General features: G+C 39.8%; 2 protein-coding genes across 4 annotated transcripts; both read right to left on the reverse strand.

Annotated features, from left to right (window-relative positions):
- Positions 1 to 1231: 1231 nt before the first annotated feature.
- tom1l2 (target of myb1 like 2 membrane trafficking protein) lies at positions 1232 to 17660 on the reverse strand. Of its 3 annotated transcripts, XM_044178104.1 has the most exons (16): positions 17512 to 17660; positions 16987 to 17071; positions 16134 to 16212; positions 15238 to 15387; positions 13955 to 14089; positions 13668 to 13820; positions 12838 to 12954; positions 12542 to 12675; positions 12323 to 12374; positions 9131 to 9139; positions 8132 to 8309; positions 6911 to 7037; positions 6133 to 6208; positions 5131 to 5190; positions 4177 to 4213; positions 1232 to 4056 (listed from the first exon to the last, which is right to left on the reverse strand). In XM_044178104.1, exons 1-16 carry the CDS (start codon positions 17561 to 17563, stop codon positions 3908 to 3910), a joined length of 1593 nt encoding a protein of 530 aa, XP_044034039.1. In that variant the 5' UTR covers positions 17564 to 17660; the 3' UTR covers positions 1232 to 3907. The 3 variants fall into 3 exon arrangements, with proteins under 3 accessions (XP_044034039.1, XP_044034041.1, XP_044034040.1); XM_044178106.1 differs by lacking the exon at positions 5131 to 5190; XM_044178105.1 differs by lacking the exon at positions 9131 to 9139 and having other exon boundaries at positions 17512 to 17659.
- Positions 17661 to 17959: 299 nt separating this feature from the next.
- On the reverse strand, positions 17960 to 22146 carry atpaf2 (ATP synthase mitochondrial F1 complex assembly factor 2). The gene is made up of 8 exons (XM_044178107.1): positions 21753 to 22146; positions 21599 to 21643; positions 21242 to 21390; positions 20597 to 20694; positions 20241 to 20321; positions 19989 to 20101; positions 19692 to 19807; positions 17960 to 18844 (listed from the first exon to the last, which is right to left on the reverse strand). The coding sequence occupies exons 1-8, from the start codon at positions 21856 to 21858 to the stop codon at positions 18707 to 18709; spliced, it is 846 nt and encodes a 281-aa protein (XP_044034042.1). The 5' UTR covers positions 21859 to 22146; the 3' UTR covers positions 17960 to 18706.
- Between the last annotated feature and the right edge of the window lie 24 nt (positions 22147 to 22170).

Genomic DNA, 22170 nt, shown 5'->3' on the forward strand with positions numbered 1-22170 from the left:
CAAGTGAGTTACTGTATGAGAACTAATTTGTTGAAGAAGTGAGTTGTTATATGACCAAGTTCTGTGTTGCAAAGCAGATCCATTGCACTGTGTGAGCAAAACATGCAATGCAACTACAATGCACCACAGCTCTGGCCGGCATCTCCACTCTCATTTGGTACATTTGGTACATGGTTGATCCAGAGGTTGTTGTGGAGATTCTTTTTTTGACAGTACTTTGACGCTGCTTTATGGGGAATACAATTGTCAGTTCAGTTTTATGGATGGTTCAAGTTGTTGGATGATGGTTTTCTTATCACCCAGATCCTTTTCCACTCAATTTGACCTCTGACACGTGTGCCATCAGGCTCCGTAGTCCAACCACCAGGGCGTGCTAACTAACTGCTTGTGGAGAGGGGAATCACAAAAGAAAAAGTGGATCCTCTGTATTTCCACTCTTCAGTGAACCAATTTTCGAGTCCGCTCAGGCCTCTGCAACAGGTGTTAGGGTTAATGTGATGCTTGCCAAAATATGATCAATGTGCCTAATTCTTATTTGAAGGGGAGAACACGCACACATCACTGTTTCACTATCAACACATACCGTACAGCAGTAGTTGTGGTAATTACACAATCTTACACCAATAAGCAGCACATGGTACCTCAGCTACGAGTAAAACATGATTTGTTTTCTGAATTATCACCAGATCTATATAATAATATATTTTTTCCTTTAGCAATGTAAAATACATCCTGAAGAAATGCAACACAATTATGAAAAGCCACAACTTCTGTTTGAATCAAATGTTCCTTTAATTTGAAAACATAAAAGCATCCATTTACCTCATAAAGAGAAATCCACCAGCTCTTTTGTGCAGTATGAGATTATGCGGTAGTTACTCATTTAAAAACAGCACATGTTGAGTCAGACAGGGATCCTGTGTACTGGTGTGTTCCAGTCTACTGTCTGACAGACACACCCCTCTTTCTTTTTGACCGGGAAAAACGCTCCAGTGACTGAGGCAGAATGTGACGGACCATGTTGTGGGATGAGGCGATTCCAGACGACCAATGGGGAAGCTCCTGGTGTGGGGCCCAAGGGCCTCCAGAGAGGGGGGGGAGGTTGGGGCAAGGTAAATGGAAAGGGTTTACTACAGGTCAGCTTCAGCTATTACCATCTGAAGAGGGATCCTAGTGAAGGACGATAATGCAATCAATATAAGACAACAAAATAAAGACAAAAAAACAAGGATGCGGACACACTGCTAATGTTTTATTAGAGTTCATGCATAAGTCAAACAACACAAAGAGAAATGAGAGAGGAGGCAACTCAGGAAAGTAGCAGTCACACAGCACAGCCTCCCTTATCAGCATCTCTTCTCATATCATCCAGAGACGCACAAAGAAACGTATTGTTCCTCTGCAAAACAGGTCTGAGATGACTGACAAAGTTTTGGGCATTCAGTTACACTGGCGGAGCTCACACTGATATAAACCAGGTCGGTCCTGGGCGGTATCAAACAGGATAGTAACAACATGTATTCTTTAAACACACATTTGGATGCCCCCCCGTAATCAACTGAGATAAAACGTTTCTGCGTTACAGAACAGCTGACTGAGACACACACACACACACACACACACACACACACACACACACACACACACACACACACACACACACACACACACACACACACACACACACACACACACACACACACACACACCTAAAACAAGGAAACAGGAGAAAGGGAGGTTTCCCTTTCAAAATGTGCAATGTTGATGCTTTGTCGAAAGTGTCCAAAGTAAGTTAATTATGTCAGTTTTGTCATGTGCTAGTCAGTCCATAAAATTATGAGTGAGTGAACCTATTAAAAAAATATGTATCCTTCATGAGATAAATGGGAGACCAATGTGATTCTCTTAACAGCTATGAATCAGTGATGGGCTGCCCTTATAAACTATGTCCATATTTTTACTGTATGGACACATAACAAACAAGATAGGTTAGCCAGCAGCAATGTATAAAAAGGAAAATCGGAACTCAAACAAAAACCAGACACACACACACACACCATTATGACAATTTCTCATTTTGTCCCTAAACATAGTTAATTTCCCAATTTTCCTTTCGTACAGTAAAATGATTTAAAATACAAAACAAATAGTGCTGAATAAATTATTTCTACACCTCTGCGCAAACATTTTCCAAACAGATTAATTACATCTGGTTAAGTGTTAAGTGATTTACAGTATAGGTTGAAAGGTAACGCGACTGTCAAAAGAGCGCGCTTGTTTAAGCTTGTTGTGATTGTGTAACATGTTGCATTTATTATTGTCGAAAAGAGTAAAATGTCTCATTTGTAGCACTATGTCTGCAGCCAGCTCGTTTCTGAAAACAAATGTCATGTTGAAAGGTCAGGCCTTTTAAGATGTCAGCATCAAGAAATAAAGGAGAAATGCACAACGATAATGTGCAAACAGCTTCTGTAGTGTGATATTGAATTTTCATTACATCCCTGGATATTAAGCTGCAGATTCTGAGTCAAAGAAAGGGCCTATGGGACTATGCATGTAACAATCCAGTTTTCCCGAATTTTCCTTCCACATCCGGAAGAAAGCACAAATTTGGTCCTCTGCACCTAACTCAATTTCAGAACAGAAATCATACAGCACATTCTACTCAAAAAGTTCAAACCTACAGTCAAAGAGTAAAAACTCACCAACGACAGCATATGTCTCTTCAGCTAGCAGTACAACCAACTCTGACTGGGATTCTGTTCAAAATAACGTGGACTTAACCCATGGAAGTTCATGACACAAAGTATCTGTGTTCAGTATAAAGATGATTACATAAATGAGAATAATTAGTCAGTACTTTTCAGCAGGTGGAATTAAGACCAACTACCATTCAGACAGCAGCTTTAGGCTAATACAATCTCAGCAAAATAATCTCTTGTGACCAACATATCATCAATAAACTGCGGTTAAGTTTTGTCAAAGACAAATCTACAATATGTGATTTAGAGAAGGGTAAAAGAACACAACTAAATTCCCTTCTTCTTCTTCTTCTTCTTCATCTCTTTTTAGAAAGTATCAGATGTATAATATTCCCTTTTCGAGTGAAAAAGCTGACCCCAGTGAGGTACATCCCTATCGTCAGAGCAGCTAGAAGATAAACCCTTTTCAAAAATCTACATTAAATCAACATCTTTCATACATATGTAGCTCAAATATACACACGACTAATAAACTTGACATTTGTCATTTACAGATTTACAATTCAACTCAGACTGACTTGCAAAAGGACTGATGAAAACACCAAAACAATATCCTCATAGGTACGCTCAGTGCTTATACTGTAATGGGCATTTCCGCATTAACAACCATAATGTTTCTGTTGGGGTTTCTTTAATTGTAACAACTTAAATGATCCAAGTTTGGTGGTGTTAATGCATGGTTTGAGGGCTTGGGTAAGAAATTGATTTCCTTCTAATGACAAGGACAGCAGGACACCCATATTACAAAACTCTACATGGTATTTTTAGGATTAGCTGCAACATGAAGCTCTGCAGTCCACAACAGGCGGAGGGAGATTCTTCACACATAAAGAAGTAGGAAAAAGCAGGCTGCCATACAGTCTCTGACACTGGTCATCATGTGGGTGAGATCCATCATCTGGTGGCACATCAAAATAGGCCATTTGGTTAATTTTCCTTTTCTTGTGAGAAATTAACGGATAACATGAAAAATTCCCTTTTTATAAAGGAGAGCATGTACAAATCTCTGTAGTGTAACTGAATAGTGTTGCGATGAATCAGAGCGGAGGTGGATGTGTTTTAGTGTCAGGTCAGTCCGTCCTCGGGTGATGCTGCTCAGCTGGTCGGGTCTTAGGCTGGGGATCAGAGATCAAAAGGTGGAAGGTCTACATGGCGAGCAAAGTGTCCTCCGGCCTTTCTGGCTTCTTGCGGCTGGGGGTTCCCTGCACTGCACCCGGGTCGCCACTGGGGGGTGACGGTAGGCTGGGGACCATCTCTGCAGCTTTGGCTCGCTCCTCGAGGAACTTGTCGAACTCTGGAAGCATTATATCAAAAGGAGGGGAACAAAAAAGGAGAAAGAGAATGTGAATTTGAGAGGAAATGTGGTGAAAATGTAGCTGGAAAATTAGAGAAAAGCAGAATTACATTGTCCTACCTTCACTTGTCACGCCTTCCTCACCTTCATCTCCTTTCTGTCGAAACACAAACACAACAATGCCACACCTGGGAGTTGACTGTGCAAAACCACTGCAAACCACCGCAAACCAAGTACAATTCTAATCCTGTGCATGTGCCCAAAACCACCCACAACACCAAGTATATTTTTCACAGACTCACTCACCAGTTGGGTTTTATTATACAACAAAGAGCCACTTACCCGTCATTACCACTCACCCAAAACTGTGCAAATAATTTTGGAAATCATCATACATTTTCTATTGAGGAGGGAATGCTATGAATACCGAAACAAATCCACCAGTTGTTTCCCAACCAAAACAGCTGGACATTACGACTCAATAATGCAACACTGTCTCATAAATTTGTGTAAAATGAGCATGAACTCTTGTAATGCTTTATCACTCATTCTGGACACAAACACAACAAACTGAGTCATATGTTTTGGTTAAGGTGAGGCAATGAAAACAATGTGACCAAAGTTAGGACACTTTAGTTAAATGTATAGCTAAATCTAAAAATTTGATGTAGTAGAAGAAACTTTACCCTTGGTTGTCAAAGCTGAGGGCAGGCAGATTATTATTATTATTATTATTATTATTATTATTCTTCACAGCCCATAATGTGTGTCCACTGGTGGAAAAGCATCATCTCACACTGTGTGCAGCAACACATATCTGCATTCAAAACCTCATGCTCATTTCACAAAATGTTGTCATAATGTCAGTTTGTCCCCACAACACACAGTTAGTAACTTAAAGTGAACTAGGATATTAATGCAATTGATCAAAAAGTGAGGAAATGTGACAGAAATGTGTTACTTTCTTGCTTTAAAAATGCTTAAAAATTGCCTTCAGGGGATAAAACAGAGTGAACAAGAAAAGACAAAGGGAGAGAGAACTGCAGGCAGAAATAAAAATCATGATGGGCTCACCACATCAGTACACAGCCACTCCTCTATGTCATCCATGACAGAGGACTGGCTTCCGACACCCTACGGGGCAGCATCAAGACCGCCACAGGTGGCCGGGGGGAAGCAATGCCACAACAGAAAAAAAAATCCCATCCCAAACACAACAAAAAATATGACTTAAATGAACTTCAGTGTTAACTCAAATGCAACTTAAGAAAGTATTCTGTGAGGAAAAAATAAGGAAATGTAATGGAGAACAATGTTTGTGGATGGTGTCGCACATCACAAACACTGATGACAATGACAAGGAGTCACGTCAATATGCAGGAGAATCCACTTTTACAAAAAAAATAAATTCACTGAGCACGTCACACAAGCCGATTAAGCTGGGAATGCAGTGTAAAGCTGGTGAAGATGAATATAGCAAGAAATGCCATATCTGACAACACAGCGGGTCACTTCATCCATTAAAAACATGCAGAACTCAAAGCTTATCAATTAACTTGACCATTTTACACAGTCAACAAACCCACAGAGCGCATTCACGCCTGCATGTTAGGGGTGGAGTAGCAGTACTGTCAAGTGCACACACTACAATGCACAAGACAAAGTCTATGTCAGTTTTGTTAGTAATGCATGAAAAACAACAGCACTTAAGATGCTTAAGAAATTAAATGTGATGGAAACTTACAGCCACACTGAGCAACAACAAAACTGCTGGAAATGTAGCCCCAATATTTAAGATATTGCTGTTAAAACTGCAGGCTCAGTTAGAAACACAAAAAAAACTAAAACTAAATCTTCAAGACAAGTTTAAACTTGTTTTCTCAATTTGTTAACTAATTGAGCGATTACTGATTAGTAGCATCCAGCAGCACAAGTTAATGCATGTTAATTCATGGTACAAGCTCACTGCATGGCGCACATACAAACACACACTCCAAATGTTCTTTGAGTGGTTATGAAAACACTGACTGCAAATTGTCCAGATTGGACATAAAAGCCTGTGTCACTGAGACTCACCGCTCCTGCCGTTGGCTGCTGAACATCCAGAGTGGGAGGAGGGCCGCCAGTAGCATTGCTATCTTCTGCTGTAGAGCTGAGACAAGATTCAGAAATTGTTTGTGTTGAGATTTTTATAATACTGTTGGGAACTTGTTTTGCCTATGTTTTCTTAATGGAAAATATGCCTTAGAGCTGAAACTGAAAAATGTATCTGCAACAATTTTGATAATCAATTCATCGTCATTTTAAGTTTTTTTGGGAGGGCTTTTTGCCTTTATTTGATAGGAACAGCTGAAGAGAGACAGGAAATGTGGGGGAGAGAGAGAGAGGGGGGATGATATGTAGCAAAGGGCCACAGGTGGGATTCAAACCCGGGCCGCTGTGGTAAGGACTCAGCCTTTACATGGGGTGTGCGATCTACCAGGGTGCGCCCCGACTGTAACTTTTTTAAGCAATAATGCCACAAATCTTTTGGTTCCAGCGTCTCCAATGTGAGGATGTGCTGCTTTTCTCTATGAATGTAAACATTATATCTTTGTATTTTGGACTGTTAGTCAAACAAAACATTTGAAGACGTCACAATGGACTCTGAGGAACTGTGATGGACATTTTTCTTTATATACTAACATATTACAGACAAAATTATTAATATAGAGCCCTCAAAATGACTGTGGGATCTGAAAAACCAAACTTAATTTACACTCTGCACCTAAAAAACAGCACAAACTTAAATTTTTGATGTCTAAAAAATGAATGTAGAGTAGAATCAACAATACATTTCTAAATTCTTCCATACCTCTTGCATGGCTCAGACAGAGCTCCAGTCCTGGTTTGAGCAAACACATCAAAGTCATCCTGGGAAGGAAGAGGCTTACAGCTAGACAGAGAGCTCAGGGTACTGCTCACACTGTCTGCACCCATGTCTGGAGGGAACAAATGCGCTTGATTGTCTATTACATAAAACAAAATTCCACTGCATAAACTACAAAGATACTGGTATAGTGTCTATTTTTCACTTAATTTATACAGACGCTTTGCAATTATGTCAAAAATCCTCTAGCAACCATTGCTGGTATTGCAACCACTACTACAATCTGTAGTTTTGCAGGTGCAGTTGTTAAAGGAATAGTTCATATTTTTGGGACTCACTTATTTGCTTTCCTGCCGAGAGTTAGATGAGAAGATCAATACATCTCTGTTATCTGTGCAGTAACTATGGCGCTAGAGCTGGGAGTTTATTAGCTTAGCATAAAGACTGGAAGCAGGGGGAAACAGCTAGCCTGGCTCTGTCCAAAGTTCAAAAGTACGCCTACCAACCCCTCTAAAGCTTAGTAATTACCAGGTTGTATATCTGGAATAATTACTTGGCGACCAGCAGCCAGGTGCAGTGGCTTCCTGAAATCTCTGTCGGTTGCCTAGCAACCTCACAGTGACAACAGGGCTAGGCGCAGTTTTGAATTTTGGACAGCCCCAGGCTAGCTCCTTCCCCCTATTTCCAGTCTTTATGCTAAGCTAAGCTAATTGACACCCAACTCTAGCTCTATAGTTAACACACAGACATGAGAGTGTAATTGATCTCCTCATCTAACTTTCAACAACAAAGTGAAATAGGTGTATTTTCCAAAATGCTGAACTGCTCCTTTAAACCAGTAACGTAGGTGAATGTCTGTGACATAAATTAGGCAACAAACCTACCATCTAAACAGTCTCGACTTTAACTGTAGTCTCTAGTCCCAAACACTTTCAGCATGAGAAGACTAGGTTTGGCTTCATTAATACATAGCTAACAAGCCAGCAGGCTAATTTAGCAAAGCCACTCAAGTTGTTGTGATTCAGTGAAGTCTTACATATGTTCAGAAATACAACTAGCTCTTAACAGCTATTGTTAATAAAACACACAATTTGTATTTTAAGAACAATTTTAGAGAATTGTAACTGTAGAAACTTGCAATATGTGTGTAACATAATTTTTGTTATCTCAGAGTGAGCACTAATATCTGAGGTAGGGCGTGCGTACCAAGACCAGCAAGGCGGGAGGCCAAGGTGGCCGGGGAGGAGGGCCTTCCTGCGGGGGCAGGCCGGGCTGTGATGGTGGCGGGCAAGCAGGTTGGGGCTGCGTTCGTCATGTTGCTGACCACCGCTGGGGAGCCTGGGCCGAGGTCTATGAGGTTGTCCTCTGTAGCCTCACTCAGCACCTGGTGAAAAAGAATTGATAAGACACACTGTAGCTCTTGTTACATGTAGAATCTGAGAGAATGATTTAGGGTTTCTGGCTCATGAGCAGCAAAACAAATCCTTTTGTGGGAGGCTAAGAAAAGGCAGGGTTATACAGATGATAGTGCCTTGACTGTGTCTGAAAAATAATGAAACAAAAAAATAAGACAAAAACAAAATGAGTAGTCTAAATCAAAAATGAAGGCATGGTGCATAATGAGAAGAAGTACAATCTTGGAAAACGTGTTGGTTAGCTTCAGGAGAGCATGAAAATGTCTGTAACTGAAAAAATGTTTCTTAAGGGGGTCCAAAGAATATTGCTCCATATTAGAGGCATATTTAGGTTTTAAAAGTGTTTGACTAGAGGAAATGGACAAATCACCATCACTTTTTGATAGTGTTGTCATTAACTATAAAAGTGCTGGTTATCCATAAAGACAAAACAATCCCCTTAAGAAGGTAGAAATGCAGCAGGGAAGGAGGAGGGAAAATTGAATCTTTGGGCTCTGGAGGAGTTAATATATCAAGACCAGTTTGCAAATCCCAAAACCCGACTGTTTGAGATAATGCAAACACAACATGACAGTGATTCTAGGGACAAATTTATATTAGTGCCATCCTAAGTCAGTCTACCTCTAGGTTCATTTTATCATTGGCTGTTGGGGGGCTGCATAGTCAAAACATGCCATATGGGGTCACACATACTGATGGAGGAAGGGCCCATATTATTTAATCATGTTTCAACAGTCACGGTGGGGTGACACTGGTCATTTAGGGAGGTTGACAATATTTTCATACTTGCCTGTCTCAGCTAGCCACAGAAAAAGAAGAACAAAAAAGAACAGAAAGGAAGAGACAGTGAATACTATTAACATGCCTGTGCAGGGACACGATGTAATGGCATGATAACTATGGAAGATACACCATGCCTAAATAAAACCCCAATGAAGAGGCAAGTATGTGCAGAGAGTATCCTTGCCTCACGTTTTTCATCAGATTCCTGGCAATGTTTTTGGTCTATTTAGATTTTGGTGTATAACTAAAAAAATCTTGGTCGCACTTTATTTTACGGTACACAAATAAAATGTAATAAGCTGTACTTTGTATCAAATTAGAGCGAAACTAGAAATAATATGTTCTTTATTAAACAGTAAACAAACACAGCTATACACTACTTAGACACCATACACCTAAATTATGCTGTAATTAGAAACTGCATATAATGCCTTTTTAGACCCAAAATATACTATATATTTAGACACTATTATACCAAATTATACCCTAATTAGAAGCTCCTAATACACAATTAGACACTATTTTACAAGATCATAGTCTAATTAAGTCAAATACAATACCATATCAGATCCAAAATATGCTACAGTTAGATGCTGTTCTACCCTTACTGCCAAATTATGCTATATTAGACACCACATTTAATATTGCCAACATGGGCCTATGATAGCTTAATTAGACAACACAGGCTGTAATTAGACTAATTTAATGCCATATTATATCGGACATAGCCTTTATAATAGTTGCACACCTATTAATAGCTCCGGGAGGGTAACAACAAGCGGGAAGTGGGTAGAGGGGAGTTCAGATGTATTGCATGTATGAATGTATTTATTAATTATATATATGATATTTATTGGTATTTATTAGGCTTATATATGGGTGTGTAAACTCCCCTCTACCCACTTCCCGCTTGTTGTTACCCTCCTGGAACTCATAGTTATCATAATTAATTTTCTTTTGCCCCAACACCCTGGGAGAAGGAGAACAGGTAGAGGTAAGTTTGTGCATGACTCAGACAGATTCCAATTTTCTATTACAATTAGCTTAGCATGAGTCTTACATTATACTCCTCAATTAACAAATATTTTGATAGAGTCATAAATCGATGCACATTATTTGCTCGTTCACAGCCACGCGACAAGGTGGAACAGCCCAGCGTCCCCGTGGAGCACCAGACTCAAGTGAACTGCAATACACAAACAATCAATCAATAAGTAAATTTGTTAAAATACCACGTGTGTTTATTTAACCAAAGTGTACTAATATGCAAATCTGTGCATAAATTATCCATGTTCGTCTAGGAATACTATTTAGGCTACTATTAACTATAATATGATTTCACTTTAGTTTATGGTACAGTTCTGTTGTAATGTGTCGCATATTAGCCTCTAAGAAAGTCTCATAAGGATCTAACAGTGGGAGATAGATGCAATGTCCTGGCAGCTTTCATATTGTTACTGGGGTTAGATAGTGACATGGCATTAAATGGTCCGATGTCTTAACTGGTATGGGAGTAAGCATGTATTACTATATATTACTACCTACAACTCCACGGGACTCCGGAGAACATCCAGGCTACGAGGGACTTGTGAAGTAGTGACCAGATGTGACCCAATGCAGTTTGACTTTAGTTTACTGTACAGTTTTCTTTTAATGAGCAACAAATGACCCTGTAATAAAGTGAAACTGTGTTAAATAAAGGCCAAATAAATGTCTTGTCCTCTGAGCTCTCTGTATTTTGTCTGACCATTATAAAGGCTAAGTCCGATATAATATGGCATTAAATTTGTCAAATTACAGCCTGTCTAATTAAGCTATCATAGGCCTATGTTGGCAATATTAAATGTGGTGTCTAATATAGCATAATTTGGCAGTAAGGGTAGAACAGCATCTAACTGGAGCATATTTTGGATCTGATATGGTATTGTATTTGATGATGATCTTGTAAAATTGTGTCTAATTGTGTATTAGGAGCTTCTATTTGGTTTCTAATTAGAGTATAATTTGGTATAATAGTGTTTAAGTATAGTATATTTTGGGTCTAACACCGCATTATATGCAGTTTCTAATTACAGCATAATTTAGGTGTACGTGTATAATTACGGTATAACTGTTATAGTAGATATATTTACTGTCTAACAAATAAATAAACATATTATTTCTGGTTTCGATCTAATTTGATACAAAGTACAGCTTATTACGTTTTATTAGTGTACCGTAAAATAAAGTGCGACCAAAATATCAATCAGTTAATACAAAGATGAGGTGCAGACAACAGGAAACTGACAAAAGGCACGAAGCAAGAAAGGCCTCTACTGTAAGCAGCTGCAGGCATGCGATGTACAGTACATTAGTAAACTAATGTGTTGCTTGATATAATTTGCTCTCAATCTAGATTTGGACATTTTTAGCAGTTTTTTTAGGCAGGTAGGTTTGAAACCTTGCAAGGCAGGAATGTATTTCAGTACAGCTTTGACAGAGCACGACAAGTGAAAGCTGATCAGAAAACAGTGAGGCTCCAATATGTTAGATAAAAGTAAAAACTGGTATATAGAAGTAAAATAAAAACCCTGACAATAACTTCTACATGATGCTGAAACTAGGCTTTCAACAATGCTGTCAGATCTTTTGGCTGATGAATCCCAAAACACCCTTATAGAGCTCACCACTAGGATCGCTCCAAAGCTCTGACTGGACTGTTGATTGTATTTCATTCTGGCATGGACAACACAAGAGCATCTCTAAATACAATCGGCTCAATTCCAGTACTTCCCAAAATGCAATGACTTTGCTTTGCATCGACTACTGTATTGTCACAGTCAATGCTTCCCCCTACTGGATAGGACTTAAATGCAACAAGCCGGCTCTGACTGTATTGTAGAAAGACAGTGGACAACAGAATATTCAAAATGATTAACAAAAATGTAAATAAATGGTATGTGCTTTGCATTTTATAAAGTAAATGCATTTATGTCTTTGTTTGGTTTCCATTTAATTAGGCATGTGGTAAATCACTGATAGGAAATTGACAGATAAGAGCACTTGAAAGACATTTTAAAGCTTGACTGGAAATGTAACATGCAAGTCCACAGTACTGACACTGAAAGGTGCCGATATCAGAGAATGATAAAACATGAGCACACGAGCAGTGATGCAAACATTGGGCGTTCACCACCTGAGTTACTAACTGCTGACTCACCCCATTGTTGACACTCTGAGCTGAGGACCTCCCAGACCTGAACCTCTCATACCTGAGGCAAAGAAAGAAATGAAAAAGGACTCTTACGTTTGCCAAACCATATATGTGCAAACATACAGTGATGTCAGAGTAAAGATAAATTTGGACGTGCATACTTTCTTCCTCCAAAAGAGGAGTTTGCACCTGCATTTGTATTTGTGTTTGTGAGAGTGTCCTAACCTTTCGTAGCGTAGGAAAATGTTATTGAGGTCATCGTTGACATGCAGCAACTCCTCAGTCACCGCCTCATTGGAAACACAGGAGATGAGCTCCACTATCCTCTGCTGCATGGCTCTACAAGTCCTGTTTAGCTCCTAAACACACACATGCACACAGTACATAAACATTCAGATACATGTATGCATAGTGGTCTCAGGTTACTGTTTTCCTAATGCTTTGTACCTTTATATTTGTTCATTCTCACACACACTTCAGAAAGTACACAAAGGCAGACAGACACATAAGTAGTTCCTTGCCTGTAGTAACTCATAGTCCGAAGCATCCTCCTGTCCCGGGACCATTTCAGTTAACATCTCTGACATCACCTTAGTGTTTCCACGAACAATATCCAACTCGCTGCGCAGCCGGCAAATCTGGATGTCACAGAATTACATTTATCTACAGTTAGTCTATAATTAGGCAAACTGATGTTTTTTTAAATGATCAAATTTGCAGCCAACAGTATTGCTTACGGTAGGACAGTGATTCCCAACCCAAGGGAGTAAATGGAAAGTTTAACTAATAATTCAACTTAGCTAACTCAACTAGAAAATAAAAATTGTGATTTGATTAAAAAGATATCTACATTTTTTGTGTGTTAAGGAGGAAAATAATCAGCCAAACAGGATTACAAATTGTATGATGCTGACCTTCAGTAAATCTACAATAACGCGTGCGCTGCCCATCCACCTGAATCAGTTATAACAAAATACATACACATAACACCATGTTTTGCAATTGAGAGTGCATGAAAAAAAGTTGACCAGAAAGGTTGAAATAGTTAGCTAAAAGTAATGAATAAACAGTTTAACCGAAGCAACCTTGACACTGACAATTCAATTGTATGAAAAAAAATATTGCAACAATATCAACTTCTACATAATGAATAGTGTTAAATAACATCTAGTTTATAATCAATTCATGGAAACATATTTGGAACATGACAGGTGGTGTCGAAGGCACCAAAGAAGAAACCTGTACATGTAGGAGTCTGTCCTCTTGTAAGGGAACTGCAGGTTGCAACAGGCTGAGTACGTATCTGAACCAACTGTTCAGTTTCAGTGTGTTTATGGGAGTAGCATTTTACCTGTTCAGGTGTGGGATTGATGGATCCAGAGGCAAGAATGTTGGGGACCTGAGGGGTGGTGTAAGCTGGTGCGACAGCTTGTGGTGTTGGTTGAGTAGTAGTGGTAGTGCTGTACTTAAGTAGGGTGGAGTCGCCCTCTGGAGCAGATGCCACCTAGAAGCAACAGAGAAAGAGATAATATACATAACAGAATGTGACAAATTACCTGGGAAGATAATCACACTATGCTTGGTCTTTGCACAGAAACGTCTGTACACATTTAAGCTGCTTAGTATGATGCCTCCTACCCGCTGAGGTGTGTGTATAGGGGACAGGGTCTCCAGTTCTGACATGGGGAACTCAATGCCTTTCCTCTTTAGCTCCTCGTAGATTTGGACCACGCCTGTAAGGTCTGGACTGCTCCTGAATGCATCAGCCCATGCCTGGAGAAGGCAGAGGAAGAAAAGAGTTAAAAGAAAAGAGGGAGAGACTGAAAAAAAAAAACACTGGGTAAAGGGAGGGCTGACACAGCAAACAAAGCAAGGGATGTCAGAATAGTAAAAGAGGCCGGTTCTGTGATCACTTCTCTTTGTCTGCCTTGAAAACACTCAGTTGGCAAACCACAAAGCTCTTGGCTTCTCTCTCTCAGCAGTGGGCAGGATAAAGCTAAACTGGGCCATTACAAAAGCTCAAACACATGACACACCTTATAAAAAACAAGTGAACAAGGACTTCTTATTCTTTATGCAAAAGTGTTCTACTCAGTCACTTCAAACTGCAAGCAAGTTTGATTGAAAATTTAAATTTCCACAATGGTTCCCTTATTTTGGTTGCAGTGTGTCTGAAAACAACATAAGGCCGATTAGGCGAGTTTGGCAAGAATATATCACCTCCGAATGACTTTAAACTTAAATGTTGGTACACACACACCTGAGAGCTGAGTCAGGTGGTTAGGGATCTGTCCAACACAACCGCAGTCTGTTGCCCGACTGGTTATTACGCATCTTTCTAAAAGAAATGCCAACAATACTCTTGCTGTTGTGTAAAGGGAGTGCTGATCAACATATGTTCCCACAGTTTTCCCAGCTAACCCTCCTCTCACAAATTTGTGTGTCTAATAACTAGACAAACAAGAAACATTTAGATTCTCCCCTCTCCTTCACAGCTACTGTATGCCCTGCTCCTGGATCCATGCTGTCATATGGTTTCCCTGGTGGAAATAAGAGCAGCCCACAGCAGGGTTACCCGAGCTGTGACAGGTAACTAGAGCTGCTCCCGGCTGAAGCCCTGGAGCCACTGTACTTTACCTGAGGCTCTGCCTGGGGATGACAGGACACCTTCTGGACTGCTGCACAGCCACACATACTTTGATAAACACCTAGGCTGTAAACTTCTCACTAACTGACTCAATCAAAAACACCAGTTTTCTCTCAGATTGCTGCACAGCATTAGAAAAGAAAATGTAGAGACTCAACACCTGTCATGGGAATAACTTATTAAGCTTTATGACATGCACTGACTATGCTAGCATGATACACAACACAAGGCAATAAACCTACACTAGGTGCAAGCAATTTTACTGTTATCTTACCTGAATCAGGGCAAGTACTTTATCTTGAACAATTGTAGGCGGGTTGTTTTTAGGGGAGATGATTTTAACAAGCACACCATCAACAAAGTCCCTGCTAGTAACCAAAGCATGAAAACGATGGCCGCAGTTCTTCACACACGTCTCCAGGACCTGATGGACGCAGAGAAGAAATTCCCGTCAGAATACGCTAATGTCTGGCAAACTGTGAATCAAATCATCTTACAGGCATGTTAAGAGCATGGTTCCCACATCTTCTTAAACATCCAATTCAAGGACTTTTCCAGGACTTTCCAGGCCCAATTCCCTCAAATTCAAGGACCCAACATGGCATAGTTTGAGACACGGATCAAGGTTAATTACTGTCACAAACTGAGAATGACAGCTAGCAGGCTTTACAGAAGCTCACAGACAAGAATTAAAAAGAGAGAGGGGCTTGAATGTGTTAGTGATGTTACTTTAAGTAAAAATAAATATCAAAAGAACTTAAATTTCTATTCTTTCACAAATAGATAAATTCAAGCACTTTCCACATCCTATTTATTATTATTATTTATTATTTATTACTATTTATGTTTATTTTCAAAAACTTTCAAGGCCTTGATTTTCCCCCTCAAATTTTCAAGGATTTCAAGGATCTGTGGGAACCCTGTAAGAGTTTTGCAACCCAGACATAGAATGGACATAATATTTTGGATTGCTAATTATCTGTGAATGCAAATGATGTGATATAATCAAGTGAGTCACTCTACATAATACTACATTATGTGAGAGCAAATAGCCAGTGACATTTTATTTCACCTCTGACTGACATTAGGAGAACTAGACTGCATGAATAACATTTCTAATTTTGCAGCATGTAAATACAGCCGCCCTTTCCTTGCCCACTTTTAACTCACCGTTAAAGCCAACATCACTTCCCTATAGTTCCTGTTGCCATTCAGTCTCTTCTTCACTGCTCTAATGGCATCCTTTGGCCTGCACACACACATAAACACACAAGTAAAAGCACACATAAAAACACACAAGGATAGCATAGTATTGTGCGCCCACAGCTTTCCAAGTCATTCCAAGCAGAACAAACACAATTACCAAGAAATTAATGGCCGAGGGCTTTAAAGGGGCATGGTGAATGCCACTGACAGGATGATGGACACAACTGCAAAAATTGGGACGCTGAATGCCAAGTGCAGGCACATGTCAATGATTCTTTAACTTTTCATAATCTCTGCATGGGCAACGTGACTGTTTTACTCTGAGGTAGAAATAATTACCTTTGGAATTCTTTGACCACTACAAACAGATCAAATCAGCCTCACAGCAGTGGGCGTTTGACACACCTTGCATTCCCCCCCAGACAGAAGAAAAAAGTAGAGTCAGACCTCTTTTTATAGACTGCTGATATACAGTCCACTGCACTAGGCTAGGCCCACCTAAGCCAGTTTACAACCCAGTAATCAAACAAGACCTGGACGTCACACACCAGCTTAAACATACAGTACAAGGTTAATGGAGGAATGAGATAAGCAATGAGGCCTTGCATAAATCCACCTTACACAGCCAGAGCTAGGCTTCTCCTCTTAGTATGAGACATGAAGAAAACAGGGAAAGGACTGACTCTGATTGTGTATCTTGCTGTAGCAATGCATTATGTAAACAGCACAGGAACAAGGGAGACAGGATTAAACTAGTGCATATAAGAGTTAATCAATAACAGATAGCGATATTGATTGATTTTCCTTGGGTACTCACCCATCCTCTGTTTCATTAATGATGTCACATATCTCCATGTTGAGGGCCCAGTCTTCACTTTGCAGAGAGCCATCAGTGGCTCTCTCTGGAAGACACAAGTAGTTAGTTAAGAAAATAATAAGAATACAAAAGACGTCTCAGTAAAACACAGCAGACCAATTATATGACGATGGCTGGTAGCTAGCTAACTGTTAGCTAACTTAGCGATTAGTCATCTGTTAAGGTATAAGTAATTGTATTCGTTAATGTTTCTAGCACTGACCTAAGAATTGACAATGACAGAAAACAGACATTTAGTTTGTTAAGGGTATTGCTAGCACAATGACAGAAGATGTTGCCGTTACTCCTAGTTAGCTAGGCGGCTAACGGTGGCTTTTCAGCTGTACAGAACTCATTCAGGGACGTTAGCATGCTAAAGGCAACAAGCCCGTAAATGACTATCGCACAAAATCGATACATTTCCAGGACATATACATCTAAATTTATCTTCACGCGGTGTAGTTTCCTAAACATCTGGTTACATACCAATGCAATGCCCCACTGGGGTACTGTAAGGATTTCCCAAAAGGAACTCCATCTTGCTCGACAACAAACAAGTCAGTCCATGGGATGATGATGATGATGATTATACATGCGGAAACGTCCATTAAGTGCCGCCCACAGAGCAACGTAATTGGCCAAGAAATCCTTGCCTTTCGCGTGATTGGACAGCTAGAACACCCATCATGAGCGCTGGGCGATGGTAAATAAAAGGCACCAAAGCTTGCGTCAATAAAACTCAAATGGCTATTTTATGACTGTAACACTCATTCTGATATGATATGATGCAGACAGATGACGATGCATATTTTTTGGGATTATTATATGGTAATTATTCATGACAGACACCTGTAAAAATGTTTTGCCTTGTTTGGGTTTTAAGTCACAATAAACTTTGCTTACAATAGTTGGAAAGGGCACAAACAAACATGAGTGAGATAATGCCATTCTTTTAATTACTTCATTTCAACTGTAAAAGCAACAAAACCTTCAGCTTTGTACATAAAATTTCTACTGGATAAGGATGCAGTCCATGCACTTCTCCACTAAAATACAACTTTTTGTAGAAGCAGAACTGTGCAGTGGAGATGATACTAACAAATAGACTTTCTATGTACACCATTCAATCTTGCACCTCATTACCACAATGAAAATGCCAAAACACATACAACATGAATGATGACATTCTTAATTACAGATTTGAATGCAGTATGTTTCACCAATTGCAAGGGAATATTTTTATATGCAGTGTACTTTTACCAAACACAGCGCAGTGTAGTGTGCTGTTAGGATAGCATATGTGCTTTGCAGTATTCAAATGCAGCACCCAGAGAAAGCAGGCATGGAATTCACATTCCACCACCAAACAGACAACAACATTAGTCACCATTCTCTTGAAACGTGCACAGTGTTCAATATGTCACGGATGACTGAGAACCGACTGGAAACTGGGTGAAGGGTGTCACACTTGGCAGCTACTACATATAAACAATACAAAAACACAGCCAATGTTTTACTGGATTGAGATGACTCTATAACAAATCACAGACTGAGCAGTTGTCACTGCTAAATAGAACAAATAGGATGTGTTGTGTTTGTCTGCATGGATGTAGAAGCATGGATAGCCTGAGGTGCTTGGGTTGTGTGCTCACTGAGAGTTTTATCTTTGAGCTTATCCTTCTCAGTCCTGCATAAGTTTGCGTTTGACAGTTGAACTCTCGGATGAAAAATGAACAAAAAGAGCTCCAGCGGCAGTTCGTGCCCTCAGCTCATACATGTCGTAGTCGTGGGCCCACTCCACGTTTCCCCAGCTCCGAATCTGTGCACGAGAAAAAGCATGTTAGAGGAATCAATAGAGAACAATAAGATTATCTGCAGGAAGAGCAGCAGGTCAACCTTTGTGTTTCTAAATTGTTACACTGAAGGCACTACATGCAGCAGTGCAAGATCAAAAAATCATTACTATTAGCAAAGACATGTTGTAGAAGCTCTGTAAACAAGTAAAACCTGGACTCAGAAGAGCAAAGTCAGCCTTTACACTGCACTGTACATTGTGTGCAGGTTAGCTTTCATGAGAAATAGGATTAAAACAGAAGAGGGCGCTGTTCTTCCAGAGTAAATGAAGGAAACCTTTTGAGTTTCTGGAAATTACAGATGGGGAGGCAGTGACAGCAAAAACAAAAAACACTTCCTTTTTTCTGCTCTTCAACAAAGCCAATGAAAACCTTGACTGAAGAAGCAAAGATTCCCTTTGCAAGATGCTGGGATTTCTGGGAAATGCACTCATGAGAAACAATAACACCAACAATAACAGTGTCATAACATAGGCTTTGATGCTTTTGAAATCCGATTTGAGCGGCCAGAGCATCCGTAGACGCATCTGTAGAAATCCGATTGGAATCGCATTTCAAACCACCACCATATGTGGCTTGGATCCGATTTACAAAAATCACATTTCATGTGGCTTTTTGCTGTCCAGGCTTTCTAAAATCAATCTGGATACAATCTGGACATTCCAAAAAACAGATTTGGGCTCCCACTCTGAACGAGGCCACCAAGCATCTTGACCAAGGTGTCATTTGCTTTTGGTTATTATAGGAAACAAATGTGCTAAACGATGCTAACTAAAAAAAGTTGATGGAAAAACCATTCTGCTACTCTCCTACCTGGTATTCCTCCTCCAGTCTGGAGAGCAGCACAGCCTGTTCCACACTCAGATGTCTGTCAATCATCCCCAGCGAGAGCACAACAGACTTCAGCTGGGTGATCACATACTCAAGCCCTGCACAGGAGAAACCACATCACTGTATAGCTCTGCGCTACAACTATTACAGCTTATTACACTTACCACTCACCTGTATGTCAACAGGTACATGTATACCATATCTACTGTAAAGGCCTGTTTCAAAAAAGCACATAATTGTTAAAAGGGCTTATCTTGGATCAGTTTGGAGATGTTTTACCTGTCAGGGACCAGAAGTTGTAAGAATTCAGGTGTTGCCGGAATGTGTCTTTGGTTGCCTTCGGGATCTCAGGACCCAAAATACTGGACGAGGAGCCAATAGTGACATTATATCTGCAATTGAGTTGTGGGAGATAAAGACAATTAATTAGGAAAGAGCTTAATACAGTCGCTTAGTTCACAAGGGCTGTATCGTCATTTGGGGGGCTTTAAATTTCAGCCAATGTGCCTTGACTATGACAAAAGCTATTACCTGTTTTCAATCCAGTGCAGCACCGGGTCCCACTCATTCTTTTGTAGCTCAACCAAATCATGGGGCTCATCTACTCTGTAACTACACAAAACAACATAACACATTTAAAAAGGCACAGCTGCACCTGTGTTGATCTCTGTGTTTTGCTGTCATTAAATGCATTGATGTGTAAACAGTGGTTATATTGACCTTTGATCCCTATTAAGGGAGTATTGTTAGGAATTAGCTCAGGCTAATACATGGATGTAAAGAACACTAAATAAGTTACTGTTGTTATTCATAACAACAATAAAACCCTGTTTTAAAAAGGATTAATTTAATAAAAGGTTAAAGTCAATAAGTCAATAGTATTATACCAGACAGTATCAGTCTCCAGGAACTTCAGGGCAGCATTGATCATTTGGTCCTTGTTACGTTGGGTGGGATTGTCCAGAGCTGTGTTGCACAGTGTAGTCTGCAGGAAGAATGCACCAACATTACTCTTTAAGTCCGTACATTTTTCAATTAAATATCCTTTACTAGTGGCATGAAAAAAAACTTAAAAACATGACAAGAGCTTCATGGTAAAAATGAGTGCCATCACCTTTTTTCTGAGAATCAGTTCACAGTTAGTTCTGAAGTAACCCCCCCACCCGTGTCAATGAAGGATCTGGGTTGCAGCTGCTCATAGCTTAACCTATATTTCTTTCTGTCTCACACACATACAATAAATCAGGGATTCTCATAGTTTTGGGAAACCATGACCTAGTTGTACCGTCCCAAATTCTCACCACCTTCCCACAAGAAGTTGTCATGTCAATTAGCATACTAAAATGTTAATGTATTTTCAATAGCATCGAGGGAGCTCCAAATGTATTGTGTATGCAATTGAAAACACATAAAAACATATCAATATAGCTGTTTTCTCTCATCTACATATTAAGCAACCCTGAATTAGGTCTGACCCCACAGATAAGAATCTCTGCTTTAAATCCCCTCCAATTCCCGGTCAAAGGCCGTACCAGGTGCATCGTGTAGAACTTGAGTGTGTCCCTTTGAGCATCCCACTCGGTTGCTACAGCTATGGCCAGGGCTTCATTTGGCACTGTGAACAGCTTCCCTCCAGGAGTTTTCAGTTTCTTTCTGTCTAGGTTTATCTCATATAAACCACCTACATGAAAATTTAGAAATCAGAAATATTACAGAGGAAAACAATTCGTTTTCTCTATATCAAAAACATTAAATGTGTACTTATTACCAACAAAGAAAGCAAGGAGACACTTCCACAGTGGGGAGCACTGTTTGCCCCTTCTAAATTAACTGAGTATCCTCAATCACAGAACTGCTATAGTCGACCTATAGCGACATTCGACACTTACCTTCACCTTGGGATATACTGACATCTTGATAAAATCGTTTTCTTTCTGGAAACAGCAGAAAACATCACATCAGTCCACACTCGCACAACAAGGTTAAGTTAGACAAATGTATTGCTGCAGCAGAGTTTCTATCCACATTGATTATTTATCTTACCTACTAGGGCTGAAGCAAACCGAAAAGGCTGACTTCTTGGCCACACTTTACCGAGTAAAAGAGTATTTCCAAACTGACTCTGAAATCTAACAAGGCTCCTAAACATAGTGGCAGTTATGTGAAGATGTAATGTTTTTAAGAAAAGCTAGCTGAAAAGCTAGCTATTTGTTTCTGCTAGGCTTCCTGTTTCTGACCGCAGTTCTTTAGTTAGTTAGTTAGATGTAACATTTTATACGATGGGTTTTTTCGTATTAGCATCAATTATCGTTTATACTGTACTGGATAACTGTATAAAGTCGCTATGTCTGTATTTACTGCCGCACATTTCTTCCTCAGCTTTCACATAGCAGATCCTGCGTTTAAAAGCACGCGTGTGACCTTCTGTGCTTGACAGATGGCGTCGCAAGTACTTTTAATC

Source organism: Siniperca chuatsi, linkage group LG20, assembly GCF_020085105.1.
Source record: "Siniperca chuatsi isolate FFG_IHB_CAS linkage group LG20, ASM2008510v1, whole genome shotgun sequence".
Classification (NCBI taxonomy): Eukaryota; Metazoa; Chordata; class Actinopteri; order Centrarchiformes; family Sinipercidae; genus Siniperca; species Siniperca chuatsi.

Bases quoted from the DNA above. Each gene is read 5' to 3' on its own strand.
- tom1l2 (XM_044178104.1), bottom strand. From the start codon at position 17,563: ATGGAGTTCCTTTTGGGAAATCCTTACAGTACCCCAGTGGGGCATTGC. The intron at 12,676-12,837 runs GCAAGGAACTAC...GTGTGTGTTTAG, and splicing joins CGGACTATGAGTTACTACAG to GAGCTAAACAGGACTTGTAG. The intron at 7,038-8,131 runs GTACGCACGCCC...TGTTCCCTCCAG, and splicing joins CTCCCGCCTTGCTGGTCTTG to ACATGGGTGCAGACAGTGTG.
- atpaf2 (XM_044178107.1), bottom strand. From the start codon at position 21,858: ATGTTTAGGAGCCTTGTTAGATTTCAGAGTCAGTTTGGAAATACTCTT. The intron at 21,391-21,598 runs GTAAGTGTCGAA...ATTTTCATGTAG, and splicing joins CAGTATATCCCAAGGTGAAG to GTGGTTTATATGAGATAAAC. The intron at 20,102-20,240 runs GTAATAGCTTTT...ACTCAATTGCAG, and splicing joins CTGCACTGGATTGAAAACAG to ATATAATGTCACTATTGGCT.